This window comes from Nipponia nippon, unplaced genomic scaffold (assembly GCF_047370975.1).
Source record: "Nipponia nippon isolate SJK-2023a ecotype South Korea unplaced genomic scaffold, ASM4737097v1 scaffold_4, whole genome shotgun sequence".
NCBI lineage: Eukaryota > Metazoa > Chordata > Aves > Pelecaniformes > Threskiornithidae > Nipponia > Nipponia nippon.
This window is the reverse complement of record NW_028262358.1, coordinates 59,595,654-59,613,257: the sequence shown is the minus strand read 5'-3', so window position 1 is coordinate 59,613,257 and position 17,604 is coordinate 59,595,654. Positions and strand designations below refer to the sequence as shown.

Here is a 17,604-nt window from a genome sequence, read left to right as displayed (position 1 = left end):
GCAAAAACGTTGCAAGTACTTTGCGGAAGAGGTGAAGGTCTCTGGCTTTGCAGGTTTAGCAGACCTTTGTAAGTGACAAAGCCGTGTCCAGGAAAAGCCTCTGCTCTCCTCCCTCGCCCCTTTTTATTTTGTTTCTTACTAAAAATACCCCCTGAGTTCTGGAACATTTCATCACAAGACTGATTGCAGCAGGAGCCAAAAACACATTGATTGTAATCAGGTGGCTCGGCTGCCATTAGTACCTACAGCTGCACTCCAGATCTTACAGTCACAGTGGCTGTTTCACATATTCTTTGGAGGATTGTCTGAGACATGCACAGACCTCGGTGCAGGAGGTACTGCCTGGGAAGTGGGGCTGCCTAGCGAGGAATGAATCAGCTCCCGTATGGCAGTGAAGAAAAGTCTTTTGAGGTGCCTTCAGCTGACTTGAAAGCTGCAGAGCAAGGGCTTTGTCTCCTTCCAGGTTTGCTGTGGGTCTGTTAACATGCTTTGGAGCCACAAACAGACTATGCTTTTTTATTTTCACGAGGATTTCCTGGCATTGCACCATGCCTTATGGAATGCTCCTTGGCAGTGGGCTTTCTGGATGTGAAATGAGTGTATTCACAGCAAAGCAAGTGTGAGGGTGTCAGCATCTAGTAACAAAAGATGTGCATCCACCATTTCCTCCAGCACCTGGGACGCATTCTGTAACTACTGAATGACACCTTGAAATACAATGTAAGGGGTCTACAGTGCTGAGACCGGGCTTTCCTGGGGCCCTAGCTTGGGTGACCCTGTGCCACACTGCGTTGAATAACATGATGCTGAGCAGACTAGCTGTGTCCAGTTTCCACTATCTTATCTTTCTGCAGCATTGCATAATTAAGAAAGGAAGGAAGTTTATGGAGCCATTTTGGATATAGACAATACTTAATTATCAAGGAAGGACATGGAGGGGCATATTGCCTTCCCAGAGCATTGCCTTCTCTCTGGAGAGGACCATGGCTGCTTTAAAAATGCTTCCCTGATATAATACTGTGTAATTACCTGAAATTTGGGTTAGATTTGGTTCTCCATGGTCCTGAGATGGAATTCTAAGCTGTGGTTCTTACCCCTCTGGGCCTGCAGATAAAAGGATGGAGCTCCCAGTTTTGGAAGTAACTCTACTTGAGGCCAAAATGCCATTGCCTTCAAGTACACATCAGAGAATGACAGAGCAATCTAGGTTGAAAGGGACTCTGGAGGTCTCCATTGTAACCCCCTTGCCTAAGCAGGGACAAATTCAAAGACAGATTGGACTGGTCAGGGCCTTCTCCTGCCAGGTTTTTAACATCTCCAGGGATGGAGGCGTTTGGGGTAGCCTTGAAAATCCCAGAAAGCATCGTGCTGCTGCCAATCAATGCCCTGAGATGTCTTGACAGAAATACAAAACCCACAGTACAATCATGGAGAGCCACCAGTGTGACTGCAAAGATGAAAGAATCGCAGAGCCCAGATGAGGTGCATACATACTGTTTGCCCCAATGCTGTTGGAGAACTGTTAATAGAAGTGCACTGAAACCTGCTTTGAACTTGCTGCGGTGATGTGATCAAAGAGCATCAGCAACACTGCACCAGTATTGTATCACTGGTGTCTGCCAGCCCTCAAGCGGTGTCTTTGCTGCTGTTCGTAGGCACTAGGTTTGACACATCTGTGATATACAGACATTGCCTACATATAGGCCTGGTCCTAACAGTGAGATACTTAGTTTTTAAAAATATGTGCCATCCTGGGAGATTTGGCAGATGAGAGTCACAGAAGGAAAAATAAATAAGTACCTGAGCTAAACTTGAGTCCCTATGGTGACATCAATATTTTTTTAAGTAGGGTTGTTAATCTTGATATGTGATTGTGAATAGAAAAAAATGCAGATCCTATCACTCATGTCTTCAAACCAAAAGTTTTAAACTTCCTCTTCTCTGTAGCCACACAGCTTTCTCTTGACCCCGCTCCTGAGCTCCTGGGGTTGGGCGGGACTGGGAAATTCCACTTCTGAAGGCCTTCATTTCTCCAACACTAGTCAAAAAACAGATTCTATTATTCATGATTTCCAGCCAAAATTAACAATCCTGCTTCCCCCTACTACTTCATGTCTGACTCTCAGCACCATTTCCCCTAAGTTGCCTTCCCTCTGTGTCCCCACAAGTTTTGTTTTTCAGTGTGACAAGCCTGCTCTCAGGGCTTGCATTCTTGCCCTATGCCACTGTGGGACTTCAGAGGCAGTGACTGGAAAGAATTATGGAGGGGTGAGAGAGCACCTTAGAGGATGGAACAGCACACACTTAAATTTTAAACTACCATTCATTAAACTGCTAATTGGAAAACCAATTGTTGGTGACCTTCCTATTTAAACTCAAATAGCCTGTGTGCTGCTAATCCCTCTCCATCCCCTTCTTACCTCTCTCTTCCTTGAACAGGACTCTCCCGGTTGTCTTCCTTTTGGCCCAGGAAGCTCTGAGTTATTTTCCATCTCCCTGTCTTGAGGGCAGTTGTTCAACTGCACTAAACTTGCAGAGTAAGAAACATGACTGATCTGCTTTTGTTGCCCCTTCACTGTAGCTTCAGAGTTTGTTCCTCTTGAAATAAATTGCCCTTTATCACATCTCTGGGAGGCAGAGCAGTATCATCCGTGCTCTACTGGAGTTAAACAGCACAGTCCAACAACTGCACTGGGCAGGAGGCATGTGGAAAAAGCAGACCCTGATGTTGAATAACCTAACTACAAATTTCCCGTCTTTATCTCCAGACCATCCTCCCTGATCACCTATGGAGAACGAGTGACTGCTCTACTCTTTCACACACCCAAAGACTTCTCAAATGCCTTGTCTTCTGGTGTCTGTAGCTCATACGATGGGCATGCAGCTGTATATCGTATCATGTAACGTTATGTACTCCTCGGAGTACAGCACTCTGTGAAGTTCTTCAATGATGCTGTGGTTACTTTCTCACCTCGTGACCAGTTGTGCTAAAGAGAACTGGTTGGTGAATTGCAAGCAAAGCTATCCACCTGCACTGGCTGTATGAAGTCACAGCTTTCTGACGGGGAGACGGAATTCGCACCTAGAGAAGTGGGGAGAAAAGTGAGTGCAAAACCTCTTTCTCAGTACACGGAGGAAGCAGACAGGGCTATGCCCTATATATGATGAGGTTGAATCGCATGGCCCAAGACTGTGCAGCAAGCATCTGGAAAAGCAGGCAAATCTCTAATCTTTATCATAAAAGCATCTTCTCTGATCATGTCTTGGAATCTGCTCGGGTTTGGCCTTAAAATTTTTTAAAAATACATTTTTATAATTTTCAGCTTGGTCTGCGTGATACTGAAGGTGCAAGGTTTGACTTTGGACTGTAGCATCTGTCAAGGAAGTTGGTGGGAGGTTTGTGGGTGGTAGGAAGGAAGAGTTTCAAGCAGCCGTTGGATCAGTTCTGTAAATAGCTGGCTGGCTAAGGAGCGTGTTTTGTTTAGAAAGTGTGAAACCCTTTGTAGAAACCTTTTCATATTATTACCCAGCAGAGGAAGCAGAGCTCAACGGAGTCAAACCCTGTTTGGGATTTGTGAACCATTTGTTCAGACTTATGTGTTGGCAACTCAGGTTAGAAACAGAAAATAATCTGTGGTTTCCTCTCCCCTTGTAGAAGAACATGAAGAATTTAGAATGGGCTTCGCTCATAAGTGAGATTTAAATTGGTATATTTATCGTGGCAAATGGAAAACACTGATTTAAAACAATAAAAGTGATGCATTCTATAGGAAAGAAAAGGATTAGATAGTTAGCATTTCTGAGTAACAGAGACACGGAAAAAGCAATTGTTCACCCAACATCCACAGAGACTTGCAGTTGGCTAGGTATATGAAAGTCAGCTGTCCAAATGAGGATTATATCACTTCTCCAACAGTGCCTGCTCTTTTCACATGGGTTTCTTTTTATTGTCAGACTTTTTATTTCAAAAGTTGCTTCCTCTTCTAAATTTTTAGCCTTCAGAAGTTCCTCTGAAGTTTTCACTTTGTTCTGATGACACACGCGATAAGGACTGACTGCTAAGAAAATTCAGAGAAAAATGTAACCAGAGCGCCTAACCAAGCTAGGTTTCCTTTTCCTGTAGTCAGAAATTGTCCTCGTGGAGACACACAATAGCCACAGTAACTGCTATCTGGCTAACGCTAGCAGAGAAGCAGCATGTTTTAATCACCTGAATTTTGCAGCTAGATGTGATCAGTTGTGGGCATGAAATGCTTGCTGGGACGGACCGCCAGCCAAGCCAACTTCAAAGTGAACTTGGTTAACTTCACGGCTGAGTTTCCAGGTTAGCTCGCTGAACAAGTATCTATGCTTCTTTCCATCCGAGACAGACATATTCTGCCGTGCAGAGGGAATGCGTACCAAGAAAACAGCTTTTCGCAGCTGCTCCATGCCAGCCCTTGGTGCCCCCTGAGTCTACATGTCTTAGCAGGCAGGTGAAAAGGCTCGTGCACCCATTATCAAAGACATGATTTACATTGAACAGAAATGTAAAATTCCATGAATGAAACATCCTCTTTTCCTGAGAGAGAGAATAAATTAATGAATTTAAGGGAAGAAAGATAATGTTACTGTCATGGAGGTTTTGGCAGTGAGCCACTGGGGTTTTTCCTCGGCCTTTTTTATGAAGGGGTTCCCTTTGTAGGAATCCTGTGGGAAGAAGTGTCTCTGGTCACGTTCAGGTGGCAGAAGGATAAAATTCCTGACAACCATAATCCCATCTTCCCCTAGGGAACCCTTGAGCTTGGAGGTCCTGGAAAAGAGGCACTGGAAATCCATGGCTCCTGAATTTGAGAACTCTTTTATCTACTGTAGGCTATCATTCAGGATCCTGGGCTGCCTACCTATATTTGTTCAAAGCTCACCCCTGTGATATCCAAGTGCTATAATCTCTTGGCCTCACTATGGCAAAAATTTTGTTATCTGGGTCAAGAGACCTGCCTGGGTGCAATGGGAAGCTGAAATTCTCACTTGCAGTGTGGAGGTGAAGAATGAGTCAGCCCAGGAATAAGCAGTGCTGGTGTGGTGCTGCCACAAACCACCTGCTCTCCTGTGATGGATCAGCAACAAAACCAGAACAGGCAGCGGAGAAATAAGAACTCCCATTCTCAGACTAAAAATAACACAGATGGGATTTTTGTCTGCTGTGATACTTCTTCCTGTTGTAGTTGGAGACATTCGATAGCAGTATTACCATATTTACATTATGGTAAAAATGGTCTGTGTGGAACTCCCTACAATATGTAACTGAGTTATGAGGCAGGAATTTTATCATTAGCTTTTAACATTAGTATTAGCTTTTTCACATTAAAGTATACATAGTCCAAGCAGGAATCTCAAATCCATCCATTTTGGCTTTAGTGCTACACAGGAAAAATAGAGAGATCTGTTTCTAAGCAAAGGGCTGAAGAGATACAATCCTATTACAAAAAAAATCCCAAGTTCTTGGCTTTATTTTAGGTATCAGAATTGTGGAGCACAGTCACATCCTACAGAGTGGTTCAGTCCCAACAGAAACCAAGCTCTGGGTGACAAACAGGAAGCCCTACCTTCCCTAATACTAGCTGCTGAACTCCAAGTGATGTTTGTCCATGCAGGGCACGCAGTCTTGTCCTCCATTTACATAATGTCCAAAGAAGAAGATTGCAAATCCTGTTTCATCAAACTAGATGCGGTGTAAGAAACTCTGAAGAGCCAAGTGCACCTGAAAAAAAGAAAGCCAAGTGCCTGTGTTGTAACGAAATAAATGCCAAACACAAAGTGTGGGCAGTAACACTCCAAGCTACTAGTTAGTATGAAGTTGGTGGAATTCCTTCCGTTAATATTTTTGCCACAGGTTTATACCAGCAATCTCAGTGTTGCATTTTATGCCTGGGGCATACAGGTAGCAATCATGGGAGGAAAATACAGAAGAAAGATCTTACGTAGAGAAGCAGTTCTGTTCTGTGACTACGTCCAGAGAAGAGCTTTCTTGGGCTATGTTGCAGCGGATATTATAGAAGGTGTCGATGGTAGTAACAATTCTCTTGTGCATCATTGTTAAGTGGCCAGCCATTGTTCTTCCTGAGGTGTGAAGGATTCATGATCTCTTTAGTTTTCGCAGTTCCCAGAAAGAGATGCCCTTCAGATAACAGCTTTGAGAGGAGGTCAGACAGGTGAGAAAGCTTATTCCCCAAGACCTTGCATGTAGAGGCAGGAAAAATCAATGTACTGACAATACCTCTTCTCAGGGAGAGAAGCAAATTGCCAAAAATATCCCTAACATCACAGCTTGTGAATTGCTTTGGTGAGGTGTGGGGGAAAATGGCTTATTTTGACTTGTTATTTTACCTTAACCTAGCTCCAAATCTCCTTCCAAAGGAGCTGACAGCCCATACTTCCTCACAGCAAGAGACAGGCAGACCCCTTGCTGAAATCCCATAAAGTCAAGGACCTCTGTCTATGGAAGCTTCATCCTAGAGGGTTTCCATAGTTACAGATGTGAATTGAGGTCATCACTGGACTTTATGAATTGTATATTTTCTCCTGCAGCTTGCAGAGATGTTTCTTTCTCTTATTCTGATTCTCTGCATATGCAGAGACTAAAACAAGGGGGACGTGTGTGTGGGACTGAGACTAGATGAGTTTTGGTGAGGCTTATTGCAATAATAACCAGTGCAGATATGAGGGGAAAATGTGGAAGAAGTGGAAGAGAAAAGCAAACTGGCTGACTGAGAGAAGTGGGTTTGGGGATGGAGAAGGCAGAAATGAAATTGGGACTTTGACAGCAAGTCCACAGGGACATATTTGGTTTAGTTTCATTAAAAGATAAAGAACAGGATGAGGTGAGGAATGCAGGCTGGGAAAGGGGAGGCAATGAAAATGAGGCAGAGATGAGGAGTCAGGAGTGGAGAAGAGGAAGGTCTCAGTCAGGGTTGTCTGTAGTGGGATGGAGCAGAAGGACCCAAGCTCTGGAGGGGGACAAGCAGGAGGGCCTATACCTGCTCAAGAACACTTCCTTTGAAGGCTTAGATGGAGCCTAAAATCCCAAGTTTTGCTGTTTCTCTGCTGTCAGTAAAAGCAAGTGTCAGCCCTAGATTATAAAGACCTACATTCAAGGTATCTAAATGTGGCATCAACTCGTGAGGTGGGAGTCTAAGCTCCCATCACAGTCAGAGAAGAATTTAGGGAAGGAGTCAGCTGCCTAAATATCCAGACCTGCATCCACTTTTGATGGCTTAGAAAATTCCTCAAGGTGTCCTAAGATACCCAAATGACTGTAGACATCTACTTCCAAGCCACTGTGTTCCACCTGCACTCAACTCAGTCCCAGGAGTCCAGAGAGATACTCAAAGGCAGACTGTGCAGAAGATGAGACACAGGCTCACATAAATGCTTGCATACAGATAACTAAAGGTAAGTGTCTATGCCTTCAGTCTGCACCTGAGTGCCAGTCCAAACATTTGTGAAACCTGCAGGCATGCTATTTCTCTCAGCCTTCACTAATGTTTGGCCATAGAGTTGATGACAATGTGCTTTTGCTGTAAGTTGCTGTCCTAATTCAGGTGGCAGAGAACAAGAGTTTACAGCTACCCGGTGCACAACGTGGGGAAGGACGGAGAGGAGCATGTTGCTCCATGAAGAACTCCTTTGTTCTTGTTGGCTCTTTCAAATCCTGGAAATTCAGACATAGCCATACATCCAAAGCCTGGGTGCCCTGCTAGGCAAGGCGTGCTGGGGAATGCTGGAATTAAAACTTACTCCTTTGCTGCACAACCTTGGTTCCTCCTCAGAGCAGGTGCATCCTGTGGGGAAGAACAGAGTGCATCATGTGGTTGAAAACACCAGCAGGATGCAAACACAAGGAACTGAATTCAGGCTGTGCCAATAGCCTCAATTCCAGCATTGCCTTACACAGCAACGGCTTGCATCTTCTGCTTTAATATTGCTTTTTTTCCCCTCTTTCAGTCTTATATACCATGTATGTTTAGAGTGTTTTCATGAAATTTAATTGGAAAATTGGATGTGTGAAGCAAGCGATGCAATACTGATGATGGAATAACCTGTGGAGAATAGGAGGCTTGCTCTTGTGCCAAAATCCAGCTCCAGCTGACCCAGCTGTAAATGGGTATTTGATCTTTCTGGCTAAGGAGTCAGAGACAGCTTTGACAAAGGCACTTAGATAATTCACTCGTTGGACATAGCAGTTAAAGGGCCTTATTCCTGGAGGTCAGGATAGCTGGGCTGGATACTTGAGTGTGGTATGGTGGGCTGGTAGGATCATAAAGCTGTTCTCTGAGCTGAAAGCAGATGAGTAAGTGCTAAAGCAAAGCGCTCTGCTTTCTGTGTCATTCTAGTCTTTTGAGGCCTCCTAAGTGCTTACATAGAAGAGAAATCCCTTGTGTGAAGGCGCGTGACGTGAAAATAATGCTGACTGAACAGGCAAGTCTTAAGAGATGGAGGAAGACAAAAGTTACGTGTCATGAGGGAGTAAATCTCTTTTGGGGTGTGTTTACATTCAGATTATGTTTAACCATGGTGTTTCCTGGACTTGAAGCAAGGTGAGGGACCGCTCTTTCACCTTACCCCTCGTTCGTTAACAATATGTAGAGCTCCTCTCTGTTACGCTCATCTTCCTTTTTCTCCCTCTATTGAAATGCCTTAAAAGAAATTCCAAATGGACTTTCTTATCCAGGAGCTGGAAGATTTAGGCTCATGTATATTGAATATTTAGAACCCAGGTAAGCTTTCTCAGTGTGATTGTCATGTCTGCCTTAGGACACCTTGGATCTAAAGAGAGACTCTCCTCATCTCTGGTGAAGGGACCATGCTTATTCTCCGTGGGCTTTCTGGTGTGGTTACAGGACAGGAAACAAGCAGTTCCTCTTCTTGGCATACTTAGTCTTGTCACAGTCAAAAAGAATAAGTCACTTACCAAAGAAGTAGCCATGTTGTTGTTGAAGTACATTTTGAAGTTCATGTTTTCTGTTCTGTGGCTTCTGAGCCTTTCCACTGCACGTGGATTATTTCTTCGCATTCGTTCTGCCACAAGGGCAAGACGCTTGTGGTTTTTACAAAAGAAAGCTGTCATTCCCACTGAACACAGGACAAGAGGCAACAGGCACAAATTAAAACACATGGAATGCCATCTGAATGCAAGGAGACACTTTTTCACTGTGAGGGCGGTCAAACACAGGAACTGGTTGCCCAGAGATGTTGCAGAGTCTCCATCTGTGGTAATATTCAAAAGCCGTCTAGACAACGGTCCTGGGCAGCCTGCTCTAGCTGACCCTGCTTGAGCAGGGGGTTGGACAGGCGGATCTCAAGCCTCACCTATTCTGTGATTCTGTGACTCAGGAGCTGCAGATTCCAGAAAATGGCAAATGCCTTTTGCAGCTTGCAGCAGAGCCCTCTCATTCAGCTTGCTTAAAGCAGAGCGCCACTGCTTAGGGAGCTGAGTGAGGTGGCATTTTCTCTAGTTGCAGCCTACCAGTATGGTCCTTCTCTCATCGTTTCTCCTGTCAGGCCAGGTACTCTCCTTCCCCTTTCTCTGAGTCCCGTGAACACCTACACCTGGAAAACATCATACCTGAGATGCTGGTATGCTGTTTTCTAAACTGCTCCACTTTTGGAGCAGCATCACCTCTTTGCAGCTCCCTCTCCACCTCACTGATAACTGTTGTTACATGGCAGCGTAACTTGTTTCCCTGACAGAGAGGGATGCATTCCCAAAATCCAGCCTGCGGCCTCTTACAACAACAATAGTAGTGACAGTGCTGGTCAGTTACTTTCCTTCCCGCTACTTAGATATGCCACGTCATTCAAGCAGACCTGCAGCACCTGTAGAATAGTATAAAAGTAGGTACAGTACATGTAGGGCCTGGATGTTTTAAAGACAGACAGCGGACAGTTTAGCATTCATGCAGAAAAATGTTTTATTGTAGTGAAGTTACACAGGAGAAAAATAAAGGTCTCCCTGCTCCTGGTTCAAGGCTATGCTGAGCCATAAAAGGGCAGGTAAGTGCTAGCCAAAACAAGTTCCTACATGTAAAAACACATTGTACTTCCAGTCATTTGTACAAGGTTATACGGACACCACCTGATATTTTCTTTTTTGTCTTTTTTTCTTTCTTTTTTTTTTTTTTTTTAATGAGCTGCATCTTTTAACTATTTAAAGCTGAGATCCAGAATGTTTCCTTACAGGAGTTTTTGTTGTTTGGGTTTTTTTCTCCTCGTAAACGCAAACCTGAAGATATTCTTTCTTTCTGCTTAGCCTGTCCAGTTTAGACTAAAAGCACCTCAGGCCACTTGAGGTTTACTTGATACATTCCCATAATGACATTCTAGGGCTTCGGTGGCTCTAAACCCAGGCTCGGTACACAACAGTAATGCTGGTTAGTGGTCAGTTCGTTCTCATCACCAGCAGGAAGGAAGAGGGAATGGCAGCAGGTACAGGGGGTTTATGGAAGAGTGCTGAAGTGGCCTTGATGACAGAACAGCTCTTCCTCAGTTGGGGTAACTGCCAGCCCACTTCTTAATGCAGAAAATCAGCAAAACATTGCATCAGTGTGGCACACACACGTGACAAATGGCATGGAGTCTATGACCATACAGAAAAGGAAGGTGGGACAGGTTCTGGACCTGCCAAACTTTTAATTAATTGTCCTTTCAGGAACACAAATACAACACTGTTTATCAACTAGTGACTAGTTTTCCCACACAACGGGTTATGTACAGCATATTCATTTACATTTTTACATAATAATACACAGGTCATCCCCAACACCACCTCTTATGGTGAAAGAATGTGACATGTCAAGGTGACAGACACTTCAGGAGAGCCTCAAGGAAAAACAAGTTCATGCAGAGCTAGCTTATTCTTGGTCCTTTGAAAGTAAAATCTTACAGAGGATGAGCAAGATGTCTGGTTTTAGAATATTTACTTTGTACAGTGCGAAAAGGAGGGATAGGCTTTTTAAACATAGGATTCCTTAGCATACTGGATCTGGTCTACCTCAAAGACTGGCTGGCTGCACCTCCGAGCCACATACTCAAGTTTCTTCTTTTGACAGGATTCAGACATGGCTCTCAATCGGTAGACTCCCGGGGTCACGGGTAAGCTCACACGGGAGTTTATTCCCACAGTGACGCTGAGGGTTTCAGTTTCCACGTCAGAATCCTTCGCTGCAGAAACTCTGCCACTGGGTAGATCCCTTAGAGCCGTATCTGCTGCGTCCTGTGCACAGCTGCTGCATGGATGAGGCGGCAAAGCGTCCTGGTCTGACACCTTTAATCTCATAGTTTGAACCGTGAGATTGTGGGAGGGAACTTTAGTGGCCAGGCAGTTTTTAGTAGCCTCTTCGTAAGAGGGTGGTCTTCCAGGATTCCTCTGGTCTACCTCTCTGAACACTTCATCAGCTGACCTGAAACGGGGTCTTTGCTGACACGCCACAGGCAATGGTCTGTCATCATCAGGGCTGTTCTCCTGGACAACTCTGCAGGAAAACTGATCTTCTTTCTTTGTGAAACTGTCTCTCTGAAAACCCATGTTTTTTCCAGGCCCCCAGCTCTGGGTTTTTATTAGTGTTTTCCTGCGGTTTGCAAAAGAGAACGACATGGAATGCTTTTTGATCTCCCTGCTAGATGTACCGCAGTCTTCGGTGGCCTTGGTGGAAAAGGACTGGGGCCTATTTAAAAAGTTTTTTTTGGGACTAGAGGGTGAAACTACTGGAGAGCTGGTGAAGACTGAGCCATCAGAGCTCTCCAGGGAGCAACTGGAGGATGTTTTGGGTAGGGAGTCAGTTGATAATTGTGAAGGGAGGATTGCAAGCTGTTTCTCCAGTGCCTCCAACCCTAGCTGTTTCTGCTGAACCGGAAAATTGTCCTCACTTTTGTTTAGCTTCTGTTTCCTTATCCTGCCTTCAAGGCAGTTCTGGAAGGACAGGTCTGGCTCTGAGTACCTCCTGTCCATCATGCTGATGTCATTTCTGAAATTAGTCAGTGAAGGGGCAGAGATGTGTGTTGGGTATCTTCTGCTCACACTGGTGCTCCTCCCTTTGGGCTGCTCCATCTGAGAGGTACAGGGGGTGCCTTCAGCTTCAGGATCTGGGCTGTCATAGGCAGAGTCATTCTGATGAGCAGCACATAGGTGTTCTGTGGGGACAAAGCACCTGTTTTAGTTTTTACTGACCATCTGAGGATGAAAGGGAACTATATGGAAAGAGTTCCTGTAGAAAAACACTGCAATAACATATTGAACACTCTGCAACTCTCTGTATTTCCACAGGTGTATTCCCATAACAAATTAAAGAATTTGGCCCAGCAACCCCAGTCTGTGACATCCCCAGTCTGTTCTCATACCTGTGGAGCTGTCTGTGTGCTCTGGTGACTCTTCAGCTGAGGCACAGACAGACATGGCAATGTCCTCCCCAAATATTTCTGAGCAGTTGTTTATGAGGAACTCCACCAACACTGTCACCTGCACACAGAAACAGTTTATTTCAGTCAAAAGGTCTGAAAACATATTAAATGGTCTTTCCTGCTCCTGCCTTCTGTCTTTGTATGAAGGGCAGCACAGAGCAGGGTGGCTTCTGCCAGGATCATAGAATCACAGAATCACAGAATGCCAGGTTGGAAAGGGACCTCAAGGATCATCTGGTCCAACCGTTCTTGGCAAAAAATTCTAGCTTAAAGTCAGAGGGTGAGGGGTGAGTCCACTCTGGAGGATGAGGCCTGATGCTGCAGACCAATCGATCCGCCCCGATACAAACAAAACGCCATCAGCCCCAGCGTCAGCCTCACTGTCCAGAGGGCCTGCGGGTGGCAATGCCCACCGGGTGCCCCTTGCTCTCTGCGTGCAAAGTAGTCAGGAGCTGTGATGGGACGTAGGGGACTACAAGGCAACTGCTGCTTTTGCTCAGAGGAGGCGAGACGAGGGGCAGCCTTGCCCATCACGTTGAGCTGAGGGGCACCCCCGATGTCCAGGGGCAGTGTTTTGTTCAGCTTTTGCGATGGCACTGGGATCCCTATGGAGGGCTCTGAGCTGCCCTGAAGCAGGTGGCTGCTGGGTGAGCTCAACACACCTTGTCATTCATCTCCTTCTGCACTTCCAGCGGGAGCGCGTTGTCCGTCTCTGGGCTCAGCATATTTGGGCCGACGCAGATGGCCAGATTGCTGGAGTCCATCCTGTTGGTCTCGGCGTTTTGGCTGATGTGGTGGAGCAGAGACAGCAAGTGCTTGAGCAAGACGAGGTTTGGTCTAGGCAGTTTCTCAGCCACTCTGCATGAACAGAAACAAAATGTGACATTAATTCACGGTGCAGCAGCCGCTACTTCTTTACTTGCACAAGTCTCAATTAAACCCAGACAGATGATGCTTCCTCCAGAGAGAGGCATGCGTGTGCTTTTCTCACTGCCTAGCAGAAGTATCATTCAGAAATCCCCAACAGCAGCTGAGCGTGTGGTTCACTGTCTTGAATGATGAGATCTTGACTGAAAGGCAAGCATTATAGCAGTCCATGTCCTTGAGTAGATGAGATGGCACCAGGAGATGTCACGGGAGGCTTCCCGAAGGCACACGAAAGCCTGCGGTTGTGCTCTGCATCTTTCAAAGCACTCCCAGTCAGCCTCCGCGTCTGCTCTCTAAAGAGCAAAACACGGCCGTGGTCTCCACGTGCCCGACTTCACTGCCAGCAGATGTGAAGGCTCCCTGTCAGCGCCTGTCCCACAGCGCACCGACTACGTTAGCTGAGGCACTGCGGCCTCTCTCCTCTTCCTACGCTAGTCGTGTCCTAGGGCAGTCCCAGATACCTGCAGGAAACGCTGCTGCTGCTAGAGCCCTCTAGACCAAACCCCATGGAGCAAAAGCAAGCTGATATAAATGACAGGTTTTTACATGAGACTCTCAATTTTGAGAGACATCGTTGGCCTCTACCAGCCGCTCCATCACATTGGGGCTGGTTGCAAAACTTCCCGGTTGCAAAACTTACTCTTTCAATTCTTCAATTTGTTCCTGCTTGCTTGGCTTCTCCAGAGCTTGCATCCACTTCTCATAGAGGTCAGCCGACAGGAGTTTGGAGGGAATATTTCGGAGGAAGTCCTGCAAGGCCAAGAGATTTAGATGAGGCTTTGGACGCTGCCCCTGGGCACAGAGGGAACATCACTGTGACTTGGGCTCCCTAGGAGGCAGGCTGGCTTGAGCTACCTGACCATCAGCACTGGCAGAGCAGTGGGGTCCACAAATACACACCAAGTACACTTGCATTGGCGCATAAATCTCAGTATGCCTCCCTCCCTGGGGAGGATGCTGAGGAAGAGGACGAAGTGAGTTCCCTGTGGGCATGCAGGAAATCAGTGGGACAACACGTGGGACTGAAAATCAGGTCGAAAAGGAAAATACCAAACTTTCCTAAGCCTGAAACATTTAGTCTGACTTCGCTCTGGCTTTAGCTTGGAGTCCCACCTAGGTCAGCTCTGGGCACTGAAGTGGGCCTGTGCAGATTAGCAATGTCCTCCCACCGCTGCAGGTCAGAGGAACTCACCTTCAAGACCACTGCCAGCAAGTGCACAGATTTGCTTTTCAAATCAACATTCCCGCCTTTGTTTAGGTCCTCCTTCAACTCCTTTCGTGCTTTCTCATTGGCAGCTTTTCTGAATATCCCTTCAGTGGAAGGTCCTTTCATATACAATATAGCTAGGAGATCCTGCAGGAAAAAAAATAGACAGGAATGGGAGAACTGTTACTTGGGTGAAGGAAGGTCCTTTAGCAAGTGAACATTTCTTTAGAAACAGAAGAAAAATTGTTTGGAGGTATGCTGTGCTCTGATTAGGTCAGTATCTAGTTCTTGCTCCAAGTAGATTACATGGGCAATAACCTGATTTTCCCCCCACCCACCCTCTTCTTGGACTGGTGAATTCCACTAACTTCAGTGGAGTCATTCCTGCTTCCTTCCAGAAGGAAACAAGGGATGGCTTAAATCTCGGTTCAAATCCCCTCCCTCCCAAGCCAGGCAAATGTTGCTTATAAGAGACAAAAGCCTATCCATTGGAAAAGCTGACTCCGCAGGAGAACTGCTACAAAACTGTTTTTATCCAGAAGACAGTGTTTAGGTATTTGTCGGTGGCAGTCCATAGCTGAACACTTTTTTCAGGGAAATACAGGAATCCTTGGAAGTTCATGCTGCTGAAAGATTCATTTAAATTACTTCTGTAGAATCACAGATGTTTATACTAAGGAGCAGATCTTCTCCTATTCCTGGTCCTGGGCTGTCTCCACTCAAAGTTACTTCCAGTGAAAGTTGGGTGGGCTGGACAAAACTCTCAGACCTGACCCTTTCTACATCTGGGATGGGCCCTGAGCTTATCAGAAGTGTGTGTGGAGGGGAAACATCAAAATCACTCATCTCCTGGATGCTGCAGCACAAGTACCGGGGATCCTGCCTCACACTGGAAGCCAGAGGTATGATAACTGTATCACCAGGCTTGCCTACCTGGACCGGCTGGGGCAGTGTGTCGTCTTCCCCACAGATAATTGACAGAGGCTGGCCAAACAGAGCGATTTTGGCACCCGAGTCTAGCTGCCCTGGGGAATTCCCATTGGTAGAGCTTCGTCGCAGAGTAAACGACTGCGATATCACCTTCTTTCTTTTCTTTGTTCCATCTGCTGCAAGCAAAAGGAAAGCAAAAAATCAATTTTTTAAAAAAACAGAGCGCGCTATGCGGCCATTCATCTGTGTGCAGTGCAGAGATGTACGTTGAAATAGCTCAAACTAAACAGGGAGAAACTGAAAGACAACTAAGTGGTTACTAAGGAAACAGCCGCCTAAACTGTAAAACTGTGACCATCCCTCTAAGGGCACCACCTTTCCTGTTTTTGGGGTTTTTTTATCTTTTAGTCACTGTTTCTCCTAAGAGAGTGGGAACATACAAGGCACATAAATAACAGCATTTATAGAGATTTTTGATATTGCAGTGGTTGCTGTGATAATTATCTAAGGCAGATATGTCACTTGGGAAGCTGGCAATGACACCAGTTTTCACTACGCGCCAGCCTTAAGGCAAGAGTAGAACTAGGGGCTCCTGCTTTTCAGCCTCCTTCACAGGCTGAAATGAAAACACACAGCTCCAGCTCTGCCAGCTTTGGAGCCAGCTCTAATGATAGTGCTCCTGCTAGAGCTAGTGCTTGCCCCCTGCCAGCCAGCCAGTGGAAGGTGATACTTGCTCCAGAGGATGGGAGCATCACAGTAGGGCCTCACTGGCTTCAGGGTCAGAAATCTCTTAGCATAGGTTTTGCACCTCCATCTTAAAGAGGAGGGCATGCTAGGAATTTGGAGATGATGGTTGTATTGGGATGAGGTGTGGCTTTTTTTCCCTTTCAGAAACAGTGAGAGAATGATCCTTTTGCTAGAAAGCTTTCTAAAGGAGTTGCCTTCCACAAATTTCCTACAAAGGACTTGCCTTCTACTCCAAAAATGAAGTTGTCTTACGCAGATGAGAAGTTCTCAGGACCTGTATTTGTGGCTTAGCACAAGTCCTTGGTAGGGAGGGGTTAAAAGCTATGAGAAAGTCACCTAACATTATAGTGTCATATAAAATGTTTGCTTCCGATACACCTAAAAAATGGTCTGATACGATGATCCGCTCCAAATCTGACCCTGCCCTGCTAATGGTCTCCTCCGGGTTGTTTACAGATGCTGAGGTTTTGCATGGAGAGAGAAAACAAGTGCTGTTGCTGCTGCCAAGGGGGTTTATTTGCTCTGGCGTGCAACCGCTGGTAGCTGTACTCACTTGCAGTGCCACACCTCAGTGGTGATGCTCAAGTGAGAAAGGAGCATATTTACTTCCCATCGCTGCCAGGGAACAGAACGAAGTGTGGCTCTGAGGACCAGGGACCAGGGATACAAGACCTCTCGCACTCAGCACTGTCACCTTTGCCACTGAGCATAAGGGAAAGAGGTCATTTGCAAGTGAGTGGCACTCCAAGGGTTAAGCCGTCTCCTGGATGGGGCTGAGGGCTGTGGATTGCTCTCAGGGAGGTGAAGCGGGCAGTTTCGGGTGGTTTTGCAGCTCACAAGCATTATATAAGAAGGCAGTTCCTCAGTTTGTTTTCGAAACTCACCAATCGAGTGGCAAAGCCCATCCTCAGCATCTGCTGGGACCAGCGAGGGACATTTCTTGGCATCAGCCTGCAAGAAGCGTGTTGAAATTACAGAGCTGCCACCAGCAGTGAGGGCCACCAGCAAGTTGCTGCAGCTCCTCCGAAATCTGTGGGAGGCTCCGGGGCATAACCAGAGCAAACCAAACACCTGCTGAAGAGGTGCCTTGGTCCAGGAGTGACACTGCCTCGCTGCCCAAAGAGGGGTTTGTGGTAAACCCTGCAGCCAGCCACCCCAGACCTGCCCAGCAGGTCACAACCCTGTGCTCTTTCAGGCTGCTCTTTTGATCCAGAGAAGCCACAGCCGGACACGGCCTGCCCTTCTCTGTCCTCCCCTGGCACTGGAGATTTCCTCCCAGACTTCTCCGGGGAGCCTTGATGGCTTCGGAGCCTGCCAGATTCCTGAGCAAAGCTCCCCACGAGCCCGGGCAACCC

General features: G+C 46.3%; 1 protein-coding gene across 2 annotated transcripts in view; it reads right to left on the bottom strand.

Annotated features, from left to right (window-relative positions):
- Positions 1-10,941: 10,941 nt before the first annotated feature.
- Positions 10,942-17,604, bottom strand: part of TAGAP (T cell activation RhoGTPase activating protein) — a 53,699-nt gene continuing 47,036 nt past the window's right edge. The window contains exons 6-12 of one of the 2 annotated variants that reach the window (XM_087776437.1): positions 17,134-17,200; positions 15,506-15,678; positions 14,558-14,719; positions 14,006-14,115; positions 13,101-13,296; positions 12,379-12,496; positions 10,942-12,171 (exon numbers count right to left, since the gene is read on the bottom strand). In XM_087776437.1, coding sequence (XP_087632563.1) covers positions 10,994-12,171; positions 12,379-12,496; positions 13,101-13,296; positions 14,006-14,115; positions 14,558-14,719; positions 15,506-15,678; positions 17,134-17,200 — 2,004 coding nt within the window. In that variant the 3' untranslated portion in view covers positions 10,942-10,993. The remainder of the gene's footprint in view (positions 12,172-12,378; positions 12,497-13,100; positions 13,297-14,005; positions 14,116-14,557; positions 14,720-15,505; positions 15,679-17,133; positions 17,201-17,604) is intronic. The other variant, XM_087776438.1, reaches the window with a different exon arrangement.